Source organism: Castor canadensis, chromosome 13 (assembly GCF_047511655.1).
Source record: "Castor canadensis chromosome 13, mCasCan1.hap1v2, whole genome shotgun sequence".
In the NCBI taxonomy this organism is placed as follows: domain Eukaryota; kingdom Metazoa; phylum Chordata; class Mammalia; order Rodentia; family Castoridae; genus Castor; species Castor canadensis.
Genome location: NC_133398.1, coordinates 37505685 through 37526194, shown reverse-complemented (window position 1 = coordinate 37526194; position 20510 = coordinate 37505685). Strand labels below are relative to the sequence as shown.

At 41.7% G+C, this 20510-nt stretch overlaps 2 protein-coding genes across 2 annotated transcripts; both read right to left on the bottom strand.

The window, feature by feature from the left end:
• Positions 1-3145: 3145 nt before the first annotated feature.
• On the bottom strand, positions 3146-4108 carry LOC109701470 (olfactory receptor 13C7). Its single transcript, XM_020187023.2, has one exon. It carries the CDS (start codon positions 4106-4108, stop codon positions 3146-3148), a length of 963 nt encoding a protein of 320 aa, XP_020042612.1.
• Positions 4109-9542: 5434 nt separating this feature from the next.
• LOC109701472 (olfactory receptor 13C7-like) lies at positions 9543-10510 on the bottom strand. The gene has a single exon (XM_020187025.2). It carries the CDS (start codon positions 10508-10510, stop codon positions 9557-9559), a length of 954 nt encoding a protein of 317 aa, XP_020042614.2. The 3' UTR covers positions 9543-9556.
• Between the last annotated feature and the right edge of the window lie 10000 nt (positions 10511-20510).

Sequence of the window (20510 nt, the reverse complement as noted above, 5' to 3'; positions counted from 1 at the left end):
TTTTGGACTCTCATCTTGGTTCCCTGCCCGTCCTTAGGAACAGGTCAAAGCAGAATACTGTGTGAGATGAATCGAGGTCCCTCAGCTATCTCCAAAGAGAAAAGGGAGAGATTTTGTCAGTGCATGGTCAAGATAAGGCAAGTATAGGAAAACATGTGGGCTGGGCACCATGTCTTCAAGCTAATCACAGTGGGCAGCAGGGGTCTATGGAAGGGAGCCCTCTGAAGGCCTGTCTCTGGGTCTTGGGACTTCCATTTGCGTATGCTGCCTTCTCTGTGGGGAGGACACCTGTCGACCTTCACAATCCTGGTAACTTCTTACACCTGTCTCATAGGTTAAAGCCTCCATTTCTTTTTTCTATTTCTTCCAGATTCGTGGTTTACTGTCTTGTTTTGGTGGAATGCATTGTTGAAAAGTTTCTTGAAAAACATGTTGTATACACATTTTTGAGACCTCATGTGTCTGAGCATATTTTTATTCGACTCTCATACACGACTGAGGTGGGTGTATGAGTCAGGGTTCTCCAGAAAAACAGAACCAAATAGGATGTGTGTGTGTGTGTGTGTGTGTGTGTGTGTGTGTGTGTGTGTGGTGAGTGTAAAGTAAGGAACTGACTCATGTGATAATGGAGGGTGAAAGTCCCTATATATGCATCAGCAGGCTGAAGACCCAGGAAAGCCAAAGGTGTAGTTCCAGTCTTAGAGCTGGGAAAAACCCTGATGTCTCACCTCAAAGGCAGGAGGAATTCCCTCTTACTCATCCTTTTTGTTCACTCAGGCCTTCCCTTGATTAGATAAAGCCCACCCACATGGTCATGGGGGGGGCAATCTGCTTCATCCACTCAAATGTGGTTAATCTCACCCAGAAACACCTCACAGACATATCCAGAATAATGTTTGACCAAATATCCAGGCACCCATGGCTCTGTCCCATTACAGTGGGAGATGGAATACTGGGAACTTACTGGGGACCATCCTCCCTCTGAACTAGAAGGTGCTGCTGGAACAAAGTGAGAAGCCATTCTGATTCTTGATCCTTGGGAATCATTGGTTTTACTCTTTGGAAGGGTACAGTAGCCATGTTGTCACCTGTGCCTTTTGTCCAGACAGCTATGGTGTTCCTGCCTGGAGTGGGCAAGGTACAGCTGACTAATGCCATGGAATGAGAAGTTGGGTGCAGAGACTCCATTTCTTGTACATTTCCCCCCTAGTCCTCCTTACTTTAGCAGCACCATCTTCACTCTGGTCCACAGGTGCCTGGGGTAGTGAGTTCCTCTGGGGATGTCAATCAACTCAGCTTTCCCAGTTTCTGGCCTGGGATTGGCTCTGTCAGACCTGAAATGGCAATTGCCACTAACCACCTGCTTCCCACTCTCAAAGTGGTGCCACTGTTGATGTCTCCCTTTCCATTAGCCCCATGGATTTAATTGGGAAGGGAGACAGGGAGGGAAAGAAAGAGGAAGGGAACTTTATTGTGGCTTTCATGGATTTTAGGAAAGAACAAAATTAGATGCAGATGTCCATCCTTGTGCTTCAGTCCTGATTCCATGAGCTTTTTAGCATCCAGACTTGTTTTCTTGCTTATTTTAGTCACCATTTGTTGCCTGTTTCTTCCTGGTAGAACATTTGCTAAGACAGAGTAGGGATTCTTTTTTTAATTTTTCCAAATATATCCTTAGAATAGAAACAGGATCTGGCTGACAGTGACGCTCAGTACATGGTTGCTGAATGAATTTGTGACTTCTGTTTTCTTCTAATTTTTGCCTCTTGACAGTTCTTTCTTTTAAAAAATCTTATTTCATCTTTATCCTATCTTTTCAAAGTTCTATTTTTGCAAACGTGAATGAGTGTTACATACTGGTATAGTAGAACATCTTCATACTTTATAAATAAACTAACAAACACAGTTTTTAAGTTTTAAGGAAGCATGATTTAAAGATCTCAGAGACCACGGACCTCAAATATTAGTTTGTGCATGTGGTTCCAACCCCCTTAAATACTCAACAAGTCTCTTTTCTAGGCAGGCACTCCTATCTCTTAAGCCCCACCACAAGCCCCTCTATTTTCTAAAGTGGTTCTTCAGCCTGGAGACATCCACCATGAGCAGAGCAGGGTAAAGAACCCAAGCCTCTGGCCCTGCTTGGAGATCTGCCACCTTCCTTGTCCTTTGCCAGAGACGCCCCCTGGTGAGCAAAGGCCAGGAACAGCCTGCAATAGGATTTGGGAAAGTCATTGCTAAGCAAAGAGGTGCTCTGACATTCAGGTTTAGAGTCTTTCTCTCCCTGCTTCCATTTCTCTTGTTCCTCTTCTAGCCCACCACTCTCCAGTGCCCCACTCCTGGACTCGGGTCAGCTGCAGAAGCTCAGAAAGAGGTAAAGGAGAAGGGCCCAAAGCATTGCCTCGACGCCATACTCCTGGTCATTCTCAGTGGGACGCTCAGTGCCAGACAGCCTGACTTACTCAGACAGCTGTGCCCCGTGCTAGCTCTGACATCTTATTATGTTTGTGCAACTGTAAGCTTTCTCCAAACTTTTCTGGAATGAAAAGAATATGTGGAAGAAGGAGATACAGGTATGGAATCAGTGAGGTTAGGTAAAATTGATCATCCAATGGCCTCAAAGAAGGATAGATACTAAAAGTTTGCTCCCTCACAATGTCTAGGCCCCTTTCTGTGCGTCTGATAAAATCGGCTAGCTGAGACCCCCCACATACTTTACTCTGGACCCCTTCTCACCCACACAGGATGTTGGGACTCAGCCTGTTCATTTTTCCACTTCTCTCAGTCAGTCACCTTGCCTCAGGTCAAGCCTTCCATCTTTTGCTGATCCCTTTTTGCCATTTGGGTTCCAGACTGTCTCAAACTACAGTGGTGCCCTGCTCCCTTCTTCTCCTAATGGTCCATTCCTCAACTCTCCAGACTACATACTTAAATGACTTCCATCCCTCAAGGGACATTCCCATCAGATTTTAGGTTTCATCATTTTAATTGTGTCCAGTAATGACTAAAGCTCCCCAATACATATGTAATACAATCCGATGGCAATCACTCCTCACATGTATATTTGTTGGGAAACACATTACCCTGATATTCATGGATGAAAGCAGCCAAGAGGCTCAGAACTATAGGAACAGCTGTCCTCCAAACATCACTGGGTAAAGCGCTTCTGAAATACCACGAGGTTCCTCACAGCGGCCTTCACATCCTTGTTCCTCAGGCTGTAGATGATGGGGTTCAGCATGGGGGTCAGCACCCCATAGAAGAGGGAGATGAGTGTGTCTGCAAGGTCCTGCTTGTCTGCCCCAAGTGGGTCCTTAGACTTGGGCTTCCCATACATGAAGAGGATGGTCCCATAGAAGATGACCACGACTGTGAGGTGGGCAGAGCAGGTGGAGAAGGCCTTTTTCCTTCCCTCAACGGAAGGGATCTTCATGATGGTGGCAATGATGAAGACATAGGAGAAAGTGATGAACAGGACTGGGACCCCCAGGAAAATCACATTTGTCACCCCCATGCTGATCACATTGATGGAGATGTCAGCACAGGCCAGTTTCAGGACTGCCAGGATCTCACAGGTGAAGTGGTTGATGACATTGTCCCCGCAGAAGGGCAGCCGCATTGCAAAGGATGTTTGAACCACAGAGGCAGCACTCCCTGCTGCCCAGGAGCTGATGGCCATGGGCACATAGGCAGCCTTGCTCATGACCACAGGGTACCGAAGGGGGCTGCAGATGGCCACATAGCGGTCAAATGCCATCATGCCCAGGAGGACACACTCTGTGGCTCCCATGGCAAAGGAGAGAAACATCTGCACAGCACAGGCTGAGAAGGAGATGGTTTTCCTGGGGGCGAGGAAGCTGTCAAGAATGAGGGGGACTGAGGAGGTTGTGTAGCAGATGTCCAGGAAGGAGAGGTTCCCCAGGAAGAAGTACATGGGCGTGTGCAGGTGGGAGTCAAGGATGGTCACCAGGATGAGGACTCCATTGCCCAGCAGGATCACCAGGTACGTGGACAGGATGAGCACAAAAAACATTTTCTCCAGCTTCGGGTGAGCTGAGAGGCCCAGGAGAACAAACTCTGACACAGAGGCTGTCTGATTGGCACTTTCCATGGTATGATATCTCCTCTGTCAGCTGAAGAAAGTACTTAGGAGGTCCAAACTTAACATTCTTTGTCTTACACAGGGACAGAGTATCTGCTCCAGAGTCCAGGTCTTGCTAAGTGATTAGAAAACAGTTCTGAAAGCCCACAGTATCTATTTTTTTGTAAGATAAGGGAAAAATTATTTTGGGACCATAAGACTAATTTGACAAGGTTTAAAATGATGACTGATAATTTAATGCACTTGATCAGTGAGAAAAATGAAACATACTCATTCTAGTGATGCTATTATCAATATGGCAATTCATCTGATTAGAAAAGTGACTTTAAGTTTGTTCCATGTTCCCCCTACTTCATGCCAGATACTAGTGACATGATGAGTTGTGAATCCTACCTTTATAACTTTTTCTCCAGGTCATGCTCACAGATAACATTCTCCTGTTGTTTCCAAGATCTTTCTTATGGCAAACTCCAGCCCCAGGGCTTTCTATCCATTGATCTATCAATCTATCCATCTTTCTAGCCATTCACTCATCCATCCATCCATCCATCCATTAATTTATCAATCATGTTTGAACATAAGTCAAAATACTTATTGATCAGCCAGTATGACAATTTCTATGAGGATCAGAGGTAACTCATGGCCCTTCCATGGGTTTACCCCTTGGTAGGGAAAAAAACAAGGATTCAGTAGAAGCCATAGCGTCCAAAAGGACACACTGAGTAATGATGGGAACAGGGGTCATAGAAGGCTTTCTTGGAGATATAGAATCCAAAGGAAAAGAGGAGATTAAATGTTGAGAGATGTAAATGAAAAGGGAGAGGTTTCCAGGATGACTTCATGTTCTAGAAATTCTGGTATCTGCCTAGTAATTTAAATGTGGCGTTTCATGAGACGAACAACAGTGGCTCCAGAAACCCCTCATGGCTCACAGCTCCTGGAAATCTAGTTCTCTTATGCACTTGCCTAAGAGCAGTGCTTTGTTTTTTTCTTTTTTGTTTTTATTCATTGTACTAGGTTTCCTTCTCTTGTGTGAGTGTTACATAGGAATCCGTGGACATAATAGTTCATGAGCTTTTTTGGCTCATCAGCTAAGTATATTACGCAAACAGTAATATACTGACACTGATTCTGCTCCCCAAATGATCTAGTCCAACCTTTTCTCCCATTCTTGATCCTTTCTGCACAACACTGATGCATGGCTTCATTTTCAGCTTGATCTCTTCTAATGAGGTACAGCTCACTGCATTCCCAAATAGCCCGCTCCATATTTGCAGAGCTCTGGAGGATCAGAAAATTCTCCATAAGAACAAAGCCAGTAGCTTTCTGAGTATCTCTCACATGATGGTAATTAAGCCTTCTTTAGGAATTGCCTGCGTTTGTGAAATGTTGCAGGAGGCAAAGTGACCATCTCACTTCTGGGGGAGTAAAATGAGTCTATGAACTCAGACTTGTAAGTTTCATAGACCTCTTGCCATCTAGATTTTTCTGACCTAAGAAGGGTCAATCTTTGTGATGCCACTAAAATGGCTTCATTTCTTCATTCCATTTTTAAAGCCCCAATTCCTTTGGAAAATGAAGTCAGAAGTCAGAAATGTTACTATGCTAATAAAAGATTGAGTATTACTTCTATAAGAATCCTTACCTTAATCAAGAAGTTATTGAGAAAGGGTCCCTGCCACTTAGAAAGAGCACATGGGCCAGAAATAGCAGTGCTGGCTTGGCAGGGCCCGGGCCGAGACAACCCCTCTGAGTTGAAGAAAAGACGAAAGTTATTTCCTCCCACTCAGTCTTGGTTCTGTGTTTTGGGCAAAATCTCCTAATGGAGTATATAAGAAGGCAATTGGAACTATTGTGCTCCCTAAAGTGATTAAAAGTTTGAAAATGGAATTACACAGTCAGGAAATTTTTTATACTTCTGAGACAATGTCCCCAAGATCCAATTATGCTGAAGCACTCCAGGAAGACTTCTTTTTCTCCTTCTCTTGTTTCCATTGGAACTTTCCACTCTGAGGCCATTGAAAGCATTGTGGAAAACATTTCTATGTCCTGTTTGAATTACTAAAAACTTCAAAATGGGAAAAAGTTCTTGAAAAGAAGCTGGGGAGCCACTCTGTAGGACAGCCTTGACCTAGAAAGAAGTTAGGGTAGGTGGATCAGTCAGGTGTAACTCAGGGGAGGCAGCACAACAGAAATAACAGAAACAATGTATTACTAACAGATTCCAGAGAGAGAAGGGTAGTGGGCCTCATAGGGCCAACAGAAATAGAAAGATATGAACGCTCAGCCAGTAGATGGGGAGAAAAAGAAAGAGTGAAGGATGTATGGGCCAAACCCATTTTTGGGGTCCAGAAAATTGTAAGTTTCCTATGAGGATTTCTAGTTAGTAGGTTTCCAGCAAGCAGGCATAGGGAGTAACAGTCCATACAGGGTGTGAGGATCAGTGGGGTGAGTCAAATAGGTTGTGTCTATATGTCCAAAAGGTAGGCCATCACCAGAAGGGAGTCATATAGAGCAGATATCTGTATTGACCATATTAAGGAAGTAGGAGGAGTCAGAGAACTAGAAACTATATTAAGGTGCTCTAAGCCCTGCTCTGGTATAAGAAGATCAAACCTATATTCAAAATGGACTCAGAAGAAACATAAAATTTGAAGAATTTACTAGAATCCCTTAATAGTCATTTTTATAAATTTTTTATTTATTTATGGTGGGACTAGGGTTTGAACACAGGGCTTTACACTTGCAAAGTAAACACTCTTGAGCCATGCAATAAATTATCTCAAAATGGATCATAGGCTTTAATGTAAAACTTTAACCATATAACTTCTAGAAGAGAGCATAGTACAAAATCTTTGTGAATTTGGATTAGGTAAAGATTTCTTACATAAGACAACACAAGCAGAATTCATAAAATAAAATATTGATAAATTAGTCTATAAATTTTAAAAATTTGTGCTTTGAATGATACCACAATAAATGAAAAGACAAAACAATCAGGAGAAAATATTCACAAATTATGTACATGAAATAGGATTTGTATCCAGGATATATAAACAACTCTTACATGCAGCTCAATAATAAAAAGACCAACAACAGCTAAAATGCTATCATCAAAAAAGATTGACAAATGGCTACTAATTCATGAACAAATGCTCAAAATCAGAAACTATCATGAAAGTGCAAATTAAAATTACAATGAGGTACTGCTATGTATTTACTAGAAAAGCATATAAAAAAGACCAATAACGCCAAGTGTTGGGGAAGATAAGCTTCCCTTACACGTTGCTTGTGGGAATTTAAAATGATAAAATCATTTTGGATCCCAGGAGAGTTTGTTAGAGCTAAACACATTCTTATCATTTGACACAACAATTGTTGTGTGTGGAGTGCATGAACGTTCACATTCATATTCACGTTATCCATAATAGCCCAAACTGGGAACAATCCAAATGTCATCAATGGGTGAATAGGTAAACATAAGGCGACATGAATGTACAATGAAATGTTACTCCACAATAAAAAGGAACAAATTCTCAATACATGTTACCACTGGATAAACCTCAAACACCAGGGAGAAAAACCCTGACACAAAAACTAATTGTATGATTCCATTCATGTGAACTTTCTAGAAAAAGCAAATCTTTCTGGAATGAAATAAATAGTAGTTGCCTGAGATTGGAAGTACAGATTAATTGCAGATGAGTACAGGGTACTTTTTGGGTTTTGTTTGTTTGTTTTTGTGGTACTGAGTTTTGACCACAAGGCCTTGTGCTTGTTAGACAAGAGCTCTACCACTTGAGGCACACCTGCAACCCAGAACTTTTTGAAATAGTGTATATAAATGTTCTAAAATGTTCTAAAATTTGGTGGTGATCATGACTGTATAGATTTGCTAAAAATCATTGAACTGCACCTTGCAAGACATAAATTTTATGGTATGTAAGTTATACCTTAATAAAGTAAAAAAATAAAAAGGTTTGACAAGACTAGCTATCATCTGATAGAATCCATTCTCCCCTAAAATCTAAGACTCTTTACTGTCCAGAGTTGCTAGGATGGGAAGCACAAATTCCCCCAGGTAGATTGCTGGAAATAATAGTACTCAGGGTTTCTCTTGCTATCACACTGAACATGTATATTTTACCATAATAAAGTGGTCACAGATGGAGGATTCATACTGCATTCTGAAGGAAGGTGCCCCCATTCTCCCAGGGTAGTTTCTCTAAGCTGGTACATTAGCCATGCTTTTAAAAAGCCATTCAGTCACTCTCTTGGGTCAGCTACTTCTGGATACTGCAGTATGTGGAAGGAGCAGTAGATTCCATCGTCATGGAATGACTACACCTATTTTGCTAAGTGGATCCCTTGGTCTGATGTGATGTTACGCAGGATCCCATGTCATTAGATCAAACCCCCAGTGAGCATTCAAATGATGGCATTGGCTAAAGTCCTGCAGAGAGGAAAGGCAACTCATATTCCAAAGACTGTTGATTTCAATCAATGTAAATCACTGCCCCTTTCAGAGTACCAATGGTTTAAGGCAATCAACTTGCCTGCAAGAAGCTATTTAGTCTCTCCAAATGAGAGTTGATCTCTATTACTGGCAGTTTAGACATCCAGCTGTTGATGTGGATGTATCAGCCTTTGTGAGTGAGAGCCCCTGTTGTGTAGACCATATATGGTTTCCTGCAACTATGACTATTCTGTTTATTGTACCAATGATAGATGTTGGATGACTTCAAGTGGCTCAGTCATTCTCTTTGATGTTGAGTCTAGTGGGGAAGATGTAGACACTGCAGCTGTACCTGACACATGGAGAGCTAAGGACATGGGAAAAACCAGGCTCACCTTCATGTATTGAAATACTGCTGTAAGACAGTGCATTGTTCTGTACTCTTCAAGGGACTTTCTCATTAGAGGAAGGAACCACAGAACCAGGGAAATTTACAGGTGGGAGTAACCTGAAATGTCTAGTGCTAACTCAGGATGAATTTACCTGACACTTTTCAAGAGAGAAGGACACATTGATAGTCATGCAGTTTTATGTTGGGAAGGCAAGGATTTGAACTGAAATTCCTGGACATGTTCCAAATTTACAAGTGATAAAATCCACAAAGGCTGAAGCTACTGTATTGGTTATAAAAAGCACTGCATAGACAAGTATATTTTCACAGATTTTTATTGCTTTTATTGGTTATCTTGTAAAAATAAAAACAAAAATTAATTGAATAGTCACTTATCCTTCATTCTAGGTGATTTAGCACAACCACACCCTCATCCCAAAGAGTGATGTTCCCTTCATCCTCAATCACCCAAAAAAAGCTTCCATCCCAGCACACATCAGTTTGGAAACTGTTGGTGGAACCACTGAGTAAGTCTCTGCCAAGTGGTCATTTCCTAGGGAGACCCTTGAGTGCACAGAACAGTGTGATAGACCACTTCCTCTCACTGTCATCAGGTAAAGCATTTCTGACTCACCAGGTTCTTCATGGAGACCTTTACATCCTTGTTTCTGAGGCTGTAGATGATGGGGTTGAGCATGGGGGTCAACACTCCATAAAATAGGGAGATGAGTTTGTCTGAAAAATCCTGCTTGTCTGCCCCTAAGGGATCTTTTGACTTGGGCTTTGCATACATGAAAAGAATAGTTCCATAGAAAATAAGCACCACAGTAAGGTGAGCAGAGCAGGTGGAGAAGGCCTTTTTCCTCCCCTCAGCGGAGGGGATCCTCAGGATGGTGGTGAGGATGAAGATGTAGGAGATAAAGATGAACAGAACTGGGACCCCCAAGAAGATCACATTGGCCACCCCCATGCTAATCACGTTGATGGAGATGTCAGCACAGGCCAGTTTCAGAACTGCCAGGACCTCACAGGTGAAATGATTAACGACATTGTCCCCACAAAAGGGCAATTGTACTGCAAGAGAGATCTGCACCAAGGAGTTGGCTCCACCAGTCACCCAGGAGCCAGCAGCCATGGGCACATAGGCAGCCTTGCTCATGACCACAGGGTACCGAAGGGGGCTGCAGATGGCCACATAGCGGTCAAACGCCATCATGCCCAGGAGGACACACTCTGTGGCTCCCATGGCAAAGGAGAGAAACATCTGCACAGCGCAGGCTGAGAAGGAGATGGTTTTCCTGGGAGTGAGGAAACCATCCAGGACTAGAGGAACTGAGGAGGTTGTGTAGCAGATGTCCAGGAAGGAGAGGTTCCCCAGGAAGAAGTACATGGGCGTGTGCAGGTGGGAGTCAAGGATGGTCACCAGGATGAGAACTCCATTGCCCAGCAGGATCACCAGGTACATGGACAAGATGAGCACAAAGAACGTTTTCTCCAGCTTCGGGTGATCTGACAGCCCCAGCAAGACAAATTCATTAGCAATAGATTGGTTGGCCACTTCCATTTTAAATGTTCTCCTCCACTCTCAAGAAAACGGAGGACAGCAAACACATATTTATAGGAATCAGTATTACTAGAGTCCTAGTATGCTATTAGAGTGTCTAATTAGATTTACCCTTTGAGATGCCAACTTATAGCAATACCCAGGGAATAAAATTTTAAATACCTTAAAAGTCAGGCTACATCAGGTCCAAGCAGGACAAACTACCCTAGAAACCTCATCAACAATGATGTATGAAGAACTCTAATCAGATGGATGGAGGTGCATAGCTGCAGGAAGGGATGCAGGCAACTCTGCATGTCAGGGTCTAAATGAAAACCTTTACTAGAGGAACCCTGAGGATACTGAATGGCTCCAGAACTGACTGGGGAAGGGGGTTCCTCTGGCTAGCCCTGCCTGTCCCTAAATTGTCTCTGCAGTATCCTTGGGGACCTCAGGTTGTCGCACTCATTGGCTTCTGACATCATCTTCCTCACTGTGCTCTAATTCAGGGCTTGTGTAAGAATTTTCTGATGATAATTCAGCTCCACATAAAGCCCTGCCATGGGGAGAATGTGATGAGCAGAGGCCAGGAAGATAGGGTCTGTTCAGTACTTGTATTCATGCCTGGTTTAGACTTCATTTCTTGTGAGTTTGATGGGTGATCCCCCTTGGCTGCACTGTCACTAAGGAGTTTCTGGTCTACAGGACATGGAGACACTTACAGAAGCACTTCCCTATTACCTCTCCCTAATACAGCCTTTGTCTGTACTGCAGTTTCCCCAGTCTGTTCCAGACCCCTGAACGACCACAGATAGAATCCAAGGAGAGTGTCTCTCGTGCACCCCAGTGTGACTTTGTGAATAGACTCTGCACTTTTGGAGTTGTTTTTCAAGTTATAGCTCCTAACTCAGGCCCTTCCACATCTGACTTGACTGCTAACGCCTCTGAAATGCCATCATAATGCACTCTTCACAGCAAAGCAGGCAATTCTACACAGCCTGACAGAGGGTTTGTTCAAAGGTGGCACGACATGTAGAATGTGCTCTAGTCATTATAGAACTATAGACCCGAGACATTAGAGAAAACCTCAAGCTTCACTTCTAAAGTTAGAGATGAGGGGACTGAAACTCAGAGAGGACCCCAGAAAGCCAGAGCAGGGCCCAGCGGTTCCTTCACCTCTTTCTAGGTCTCCTTCCCTCATCACACGGATCATATTCTTTCCCTTCCATCTGTGTCAGGGCAGGTTGACTAAGGATTGAAGAACCAATTATGAAGTCTATTCATGAAAAATGGAGGCTCACGTCATTCTCCAAGCTATCTTAAGGCAGGGTTTGAGTGGGGAAAGGTGCTGTCTCTTAGCTCCAATATTGCATCTGTGACCACCACACTGTTGCTGGTTGGGGAAGATGCACTGAGAGAAACCAGACAGGGTTTGAAGCTACCCTCATGCAGTTGTCAGAGAGAATTAACTGTAGGCATGAAGCACATTTTGGGAAAAAGTGATCTGTTTTCGGGGATATTAGTGCTATGGACTGGAAAATCTAAGACTTGTCAGGAATGTTCCAAAGTAACTTGTCTCCTCATGGCACAAATACCTTTCACAAAACATAATTTTGTTGGAACACCTTGAGGTGTGTGGAGTTTACATCTCCCATTCTTTTGCCAAGCAGCTTTGATTATTGGAAACTTTGTCCCTACTTTGAGCAGAAACTTCCTTCTTCTAATGTCACCCCCATGAGTACCCTCACTTTACCTCATCCCTACACTGGCCTAGACTCTAATACATGCCTGCTCCTTTTCCCTGGGATTAATTTTTTTTTGTGATGATGGGGATTCAACCCAAGTCCTCATGAATCCTGGGCAAGCACTCTACCATTTAGCTCCATGACCAGCCCCTCCATTTCCCCTACGAAAGGACTCTAAGAGTCTTGCAATTTGGGACTGAGTTCTTACCTTGGATCCTGCTTGTCCTTAGATTCCCACCTTTGCTCGTCTCTCACCTACCTGAAGAAGGTTTCACCACATAGAGAACCTAGTCTGCATCCATTGTGGAGATAAATTCACGGTGAGGACAGACGCTCACCCAGACAGAAGGGCTCATGGCAAAGAGCATGCCAGAGGCCACTGGGCTTAAGAAGCAATGTTTTCAGTTGCTCACTTTGACCATGCCTGATCTAGTCCTATTTCTTGGGGCTGGAATATGCAGCAAATCCTGTTTAGCTATGTTGGGACTAAGCTGTACCTCCAAATGGCAGAGCAAGATAAAGAAAATGCAGGGCTGGCCATAGCCAGAGGTGCTGCATCTGTTCATTGCTCTCGCTGGGCCATTTCCTGCCCAGGGAGAGAACAAGAAGGGAAGCTGAGGAGCTGCTTCCCTGCTATGCCTGGTAGTCAGGCCTGGCTTTCCTGTTCTTTGCCCCTGGCCCCACTCTCCAGAGGGTCTATCAAGGAGAATGGATCAATTTAGACCTCTAGTTGTTTGGGGATCAGTTTTAATCCCAGAAGCAATTTAAAGTTTGGTGAAAGGCCTCAGGAGTTTAGGGACTGTGTCCCATAAACTCAACTATACAAGTTGCAGACAGTACTATATAAATCTTAACACTTACTATAAAGCAATGTTCCTTAGATAAGAAAGTTCCTGTCCTGTGCTCACTGACTTTCTTGGAAGGAGAGACTAAGGTCTGACTGTGCTTTGACCGAAAGTTTTAATGTTTGAGGGGGGGCTCTGCCACTTTTCTTTGCAAAGTTAAGTGTCAAAACAAGAGGGCAAAGGTTTGCTGTAACTGAGATAGACACATTGGTTATCCATATGCTCTCCAGGTAACTGGCCTTCTCTGAAGTCCCTTGGCACACCTCCAGAGGTGACCAGATTTGACCATGCTCTTGAAAGCAAGAAGCAAGAGATGTGTGCCATGGTTGAACACCAGGCACTGGATGACAGCAGTCCAGTGCCTGGCGAGTCAGGGCTGCTAACATCCAAAAGGTCGTGGTAACAGCTCTACTCTGTGAGATGAGTGCCAAGTGCCTTTAGCTTTTATGGGAGCCCAGGAACAGGGAAGAATCAGAGGAGGAAGTTCAGAGGGAAGGGCATGCTGGGAACCAATGTGACAGACTTGTCAGGAGAAGACATCACAGGGCTTACAGACAGATCAGAGGTACAGAGAAAGGATGAACCAAAGGCAGAATTTTAAAACTAAGAGAGAGAAACAGAAGTGAAACAAAACATCATAACCACAGTTGAGAGAAGTGGGGTACTTAAGTTAGCATAGGAGACTAGGGTCTGAAGTGTTTCTTTGTCAAAACATCCCCCAACATCCTTATTCTGTGCCTCCTGGTTACTGAGGATAAAGAGATAAGAAATCTTTCCTTCAATTAAGGGGAATGTGGACTAGAAGATATGGAGGGCTTGAATTTGTAGAGGGACACTACTGGCAGTAGTGGTTGCCACTTTCTGAGAACAGTAGAATTGTTTTTAACCAGTCTCCCTTTAAGTGGCTTCCCAGATTAACTAACACATATGGAGCAACAGCCATGTAAGGTTGTTGGCTGTGTGACATACCCGCTCCCACAAGCTGGGAATAACATTAACTAAGAGGCAGTTAGGATTGCTTTCCAGCCTGTTCAAACCAACCGTTAATTGTGTAGTTACACAAACTGAGCTAAAAAGAGGGTGGAGTTACTTTCATGGAAACTAAAGTTTAATGCTTTGATAGATCCATTAAAGGCAAATTATTAAAATAAAATGCTATTATATGAGATATCAGGAAGACATATAGGATATCTGTCTGAAATCTAGATAGATTCTCTACTCTGGTTGTTTTGCAAAAATCTCAAAATTCTTGCTATACTTTAAGAAAATTAAAATTAAAACTAGATAATGTGCCATGGGTGTGGTTACTCAAGATTGGAGAGTAAGTCCAGCTATATGTTTTAGCTTAAAAGAAAATGTTTAAGGCAGTGGGTCTCAAAATTTTTATCTCAAGACCCCTTTCTGTTCTTCAAATATTTATTTGGTCTTTTCTCTTGTTCTTCTCTTTTGACATTCCTAGTCTGCATATGTTACGTCTTTTTTAGTTGTCTCATTGTTCTTGGGTATTCTTTGTTTTTTTTTTTTTGTCATTTCTTTCTTTGCTTCTCAGTTTTGAAAGTTTCTATTGACATATTCAAATTCAGAGATTTTTCCCTCAATCTTTATGTTCGGTCTACTGAGGAGCCCATCAAAGGCATTCTTCATTATTGATACAATGTTTTTAATCTCTAGCATTTCCTGTTGTCTTTGTTAGAATTTCCTTCTCTGCTTAAAATACCATCTGTTTTTGCTTGTTGTCAATTTTTTCCATTACAACTCTTAGCATATTAAATCATAGTTGTTTTAAATATTTGTTCTATGAATTCAACATTCTTGCTATCTCTGAGTCTGGTTCTGATGCTTGCTCTGTCTTCAAATTATTCTCTTTTTTGGACTTTTAGTATGCCTTGTAAGTCTTTGTTGAAGACCATATATGGATGACTGTGGTGAGATTCCAAGATGGCAACTAGAGGGAGGAAGCAGAAAGCGTGCATCCTAGAGTAAAATCTTGGAGAGATCCTGGAGATACACCTTGCAGGAAAAACCACTGAGAAGAGGCAAAACTCTGACTCCTCCACAACCCAAGCCCATGCATAGCATCCCCACTCCACATTAAACGGAGAAACCAGGAGGGCTCCTGGGCTGCCAGATGCCAGCTCCTACCGGCTGGAGAGACGCAGACCACCAGGTGAGCTAAGCAGCATGTGGTACTCCCACAGACAACCCTGGGCCACATCAGCAATGGCCCCCTGGACAGACTGACCCCTACCCAGGGAAAAAAGAGGAAAAAAAACTGAATAAACAACAACAAAAAGAGACACATAGCAAAGAGGGTGGGGTGCCCTGAGCACTGAAGAGGGGAGGAGGGGCAATCCCTCATGGAACTGTAAATAAACAAGGAGTGGTGGCCCCTGCCCAGCAACCTTGGAGTGGGAAAGCTTGTAAAAGTGGCTGTGTGAGGACAGCCCCACTGGAGAGGGGGGAAAGGCCACTTCCCACGTGAACTGTAAATAAACAAGCCAGCTGGAGAAGGCGAGTATAGCGCCACCTCCCCCAGTGTGCTTGGAGAGGGGAAAACTTGTAACAGTGGCCATCTCACCCAGGAGAACTCTAAACAAACAAAGCCTGCAGGGCTAGGTGAGCGTTAAGCTCACTCCTGAGATCTGCAATCAATAAAGCCTCCAGCAACAGCTGGTTGACAGCAGTGGGCAGGTGAGCCGCAGCCTCAGATAGACATTCACAGAACTGTCTCCAGACTCTTTTTTTTTTCCCTCTTTTTCTCTTCCTTTGACGAGACAACAACTGAACTACAACCTCATGCTGAAAGACTTACTGAAACTGTACTGCATTTGAACTTGGGATATTTTGGGGTTTTGTTTGTTTTGGTTTTTTTTTCCCCTTTGATGAGACAATGACAGAACTACTTCTGAGACACCATCTCTAGGATTGGAAGCTGAGGGACTAACACCAAAATTATTGAGACTGAAACTTTATTGCATTTGAACTTGGGGATTTTTTTTAATCCTCTCCCTGTCTCTCGAATGCCTGTTTAGCTTACTGTTGATTAGTACACTATCTCTCCCTGTTTATTCCTTTGACACTGTTTTTTTGTTGTTTGTTTTGCTTTTTTACTTGTTTGTTTGTTTTTCCCTTTTTCTTTACCTTCTTTGCTTTCCCTCTCCTCTCACCCTTCCATTCTAGATATCACCATTGTTATTATTACAAGCTAGAAAATACTTAATTGCACACAGTACAGGGACAGTAACAATAGCAAGGGCAATGATGGGAAGACAGAAAAAAGAGGGAAACCAGTTTCTCCACAGCAATAAATTAGTACAGGAACCAGAGAATTGAAGAAAACAGATACTCAGATCCAGACTCCAACAAAATGAAGATAAACTATGCCAAATAACCCAATGAGGCCCACAAGAACAACCTGAAAAAAAAAATCCTGCAGGTGATCAATGAGAATTTTATAGAGATGATACTGGATAGGGTCAACCAAAATGTACAGGAGACACTCAAGAAATTCCAAGGCAACAAAAATAGAGAATTTGAGAAAGCACAAGAACAAATAAAAGAAAGCATAGAAGCACTGTATGAACACCAAAGTGAAACAAAGAACACAATTAATAAAGAGATAAGTGAAATCAGGATGAAAATAGACACTATTAGAGAGGAAGGGACTCAGGATATGGAAAACATCAGAGAAAAAAAAGAAACAGAATTGCAAAACAAAATGGAAGGCCAATCCAACAGAACAGAACAAACAGAAGACAGAATCTCAGAACTCGAAGATGAAATGGTAATTAAAGGAAAAACCAAAGAACTATTAGTTAAACAACTCAAGACCTGTGAAAAGAAAATGCAAGAACTCACTGACTCCATCAAAAGACCAAACCTGAGAATCATGAGCATTGAAGAAGGAGAAGAGGTGCAAACAAAGGGAATGCATAATATGTTCAACAAAATAATTACAGAAAATTTCCCAAATCTAGAGAAATCTATTCCCATACAGGTGCATGAGGCCTCCAGAACACCAAACAGACCTGACCAAAATAGAACTCCCCCACGGCATATTATCATTAAAACAACAAGTACAGAGACTCGAGAAAGAATATTGAAGGCTGTAAGAGAGAAAAAACAAATAACATACAAAGATAAACCCATCGAAATCACAGCAGACTTCTCAACAGAAACATTAAAAGCAAGAAGAGCTTGGAGTGAGGTCTTCCGGGCACTGAATGAAAATAACTTCAACCCTAGGATACTCTACCCAGCAAAACTGTCATTCAAAATAGATGGAGCAATAAAAGTCTTCCATGATAAGCAGAAACTAAAACAATATGTGACCACAAAGCCACCACTACAAAAGATTCTTCAAGGGATTCTGTACACAGAAAGTGAAACCCAACATAACCATAAAAGGGCAGGCAGCACCAAACTACAGGAAAAGAAAAAGCAAGAAAGCAGAGAGTAACCTCAATTTAGGTACACACAATCAAACCTTCAAACAACTAAGACAACTAAATGACAGGAATCACCACATACCTATCAGTACTAACACAATTAATTCCCCCATCAAAAGGCACCGTTTGACAAACTGGATTAAAAAGGAAGATCCAACAATTTGTTGCTTACAGGAGACCCATCTCACCAACAGAAATAAGCATAGGCTTAGGATGAAAGGCTGGAAGAAGATTTACCAAGCCAATGGCCCCCAAAAACAGGCAGGAGTAGCAATACTTATCTCTGACAAAGTAGACTTCAAACCTACATTGATCAAACGAGATAAAGAAGGACATTCCATATGAATAAAAGGGGAAATAGACCAAAAGGAAATAACAATTGTCAACATATACACCCAATGTCAATGCACCCAATTTCATCAAACATACCCTGAAGGACTTACAAGCATATATTAACTCCAACACAGTGGTCGTGGGAGACTTTAACACCCCATTATCACCAATAGATTGGTCATCCAAACAAAAAATCAATAAAGAAATCCTAGATCTAACATATACCATAGATCAAATGGACCTAGTTGATGTCTACAGAACATTTCTTCCAACTTCTATACAATATACATTCTTCTCAGCAGCCCACAGAACCTTCTCCAAAATAGATCATATCCTAGGGCACAAAGCAAGCATCAGCAAATATAAGAAAATAGAAATTATACCGTGCATTCTATCTGAACACAATGCAATAAAACTAGAACTCAACACAAAAATAAAGACAAAAAACATGCAAACAGCTGGAAACTGAATAACTCATTGCTTAATGAACAATGGGTCATTGATGAAATAAAAGAGGAAATTAAAAAGTTCCTGGAAGTCAATGAAAATGAAAACACAACCTACCGGAACCTATGGGACACAGCAAAGGCAGTCCTGAGGGGAAAGTTTATAGCCATGAGTGCATATATTGAAAAGACTGAAAGATCCCAAATCAATGACCTAATGATACATCTCAAACTCCTAGAAAAACAAGAACAAGCAAATCCCAAAACAAATAGACAAATAGAAGGAGAGAAGTATAAAAGTAAAATCTGAAATCAATGAAGTAGAAACCAAAAAACCATACAAAGAATTAATGAAACAAAAAGCTGGTTCTTTGAAAAAATAAACAAGATTGATAGACCCCTGGCAAACCTGACTAAAATGAGGAGAGAAAAAAACCCAACTTAGTAAAATCAGGAATGCAAAAGGGGAGATAACAACAACACCATGGAAGTCCAGGAAATCATCAGAGACTACTTTGAGAACCTATATTCAAATAAATTCAAAAATCTTAAAGAAATGGACAGATTTCTAGATACTTATGACCATCCAAAATTGAACCAAGAGGACATTAATCACCTGAATAGATCTATAACACAAAATGAAATTGAAGCAGCAATCAAGAGTTTCCCCAAAAAGAAAAGTCTGGGACCTGATGGATTCTCTGCTGAATTCTATCAGACCTTTAAAGAAGAACTGATACCAACCCTCCTTAAACTGTTCCATGAAATAGAAAGTGAAGGAAAACTGCCTAACACATTTTATGAAGCCAGTATTACACTTATCCCAAAACCATGCAAAGAAACCTCCAAAAAGGAGAATTATAGGCCAATCTCCTTAATGAACATTGATGCAAAAATCCTCAATAAAATAATGGCAAACCGAATTCAACAACACATCAAAAAGATCATTCATCACGACCAAGTAGGCTTCATCCCAGGGATGCAGGGGTGGTTCAACATTCGAAAATCAATAAACGTAATAAACCACATTAACAGAAGCAAAGACAAAAACCACTTGATCATCTCAATAGATTCAGAAAAAGCCTTTGATAAGATCCAACACCATTTCATGATAAAATCTCTAAGAAAACTAGGAATAGAAGGAAATAACCTCAACATTATAAAAGCTATATATGACAAACCTACAGCCAGCATTATACTTAACGGAGAAAAACTGAAACCATTCCCTCTAAAATCAGGAACTAGACAAGGATGCCCACTATCTCCACTCCTATTCAACATAGTACTGGAATTCCTAGGCAGAGCAATTAGGCAAGAAGAAGGAATAAAAGGAATACAAATAGGTAAAGAAACTGTCAAAATATCCCTATTTGCAGACGACATGATCCTATACTTTAAAGACCCAAAAAACTCTACTTAAAAGCTCCTAGACACCATCAATAGCTACAGCAAGGTAGCAGGATATAAAATCAACATAGAAAAATCATTAGCATTTCTATACACTAATAATGAACAAACCGAAAAAGAATATATGAAAACAATTCCATTTATAATAGCCTCAAAAAAAAAATCAAATACCTAGGTGTAAACCTAACAAAGGATGTGAACGACATCTACAAGGAAAACTATAAACTTCTGAAGAAAGAGATTGAGGAAGACTATAGAAAGTGGAGAGATCTCCCATGCTCATGGATTGGTAGAATCAACATAGTAAAAATGTCTATACTCCCAAAAGTAATCTACATGTTTAATGCAATTCCCATCAAAATCCCAATGACATTCATCAAAGAGATTGAAAAATCTATCGTTAAATTTATATGGAAACACAAGAGGCCACGAACAGCCAAGGCAATAGTCACTCAAAAGAACAATGCTGGAGGTATCACAATACCTGACTTCAAACTATATTACAAAGCAATAACAATAAAAACAGCATGGTACTGGCACAAAAACAGACATGAAGACCAGTGGAACAGAATAGAGGACCCGGATATGAAGCCACACAACTATAACCAACTTGTCTTTGACAAAGGCGCTAAAAATATATGATAGAGAAAAGACAGCCTCTTCAACAAAAACTGCTGGGAAAACTGGTTAGCAGTCTGCAAAACACTGAAACTAGATCCATGTTTATCACCCTATACCAATATTAACTCAAAATGGTTCAAGGATCTTAATATCAGACCCCAAACTCAAAAGTTGGT

Excerpts from the sequence above, each read along its gene's own strand:
- LOC109701470 (XM_020187023.2), bottom strand. The coding sequence starts at position 4,108 with ATGGAAAGTGCCAATCAGACAGCCTCTGTGTCAGAGTTTGTTCTCCTG.
- LOC109701472 (XM_020187025.2), bottom strand. The coding sequence starts at position 10,510 with ATGGAAGTGGCCAACCAATCTATTGCTAATGAATTTGTCTTGCTGGGG.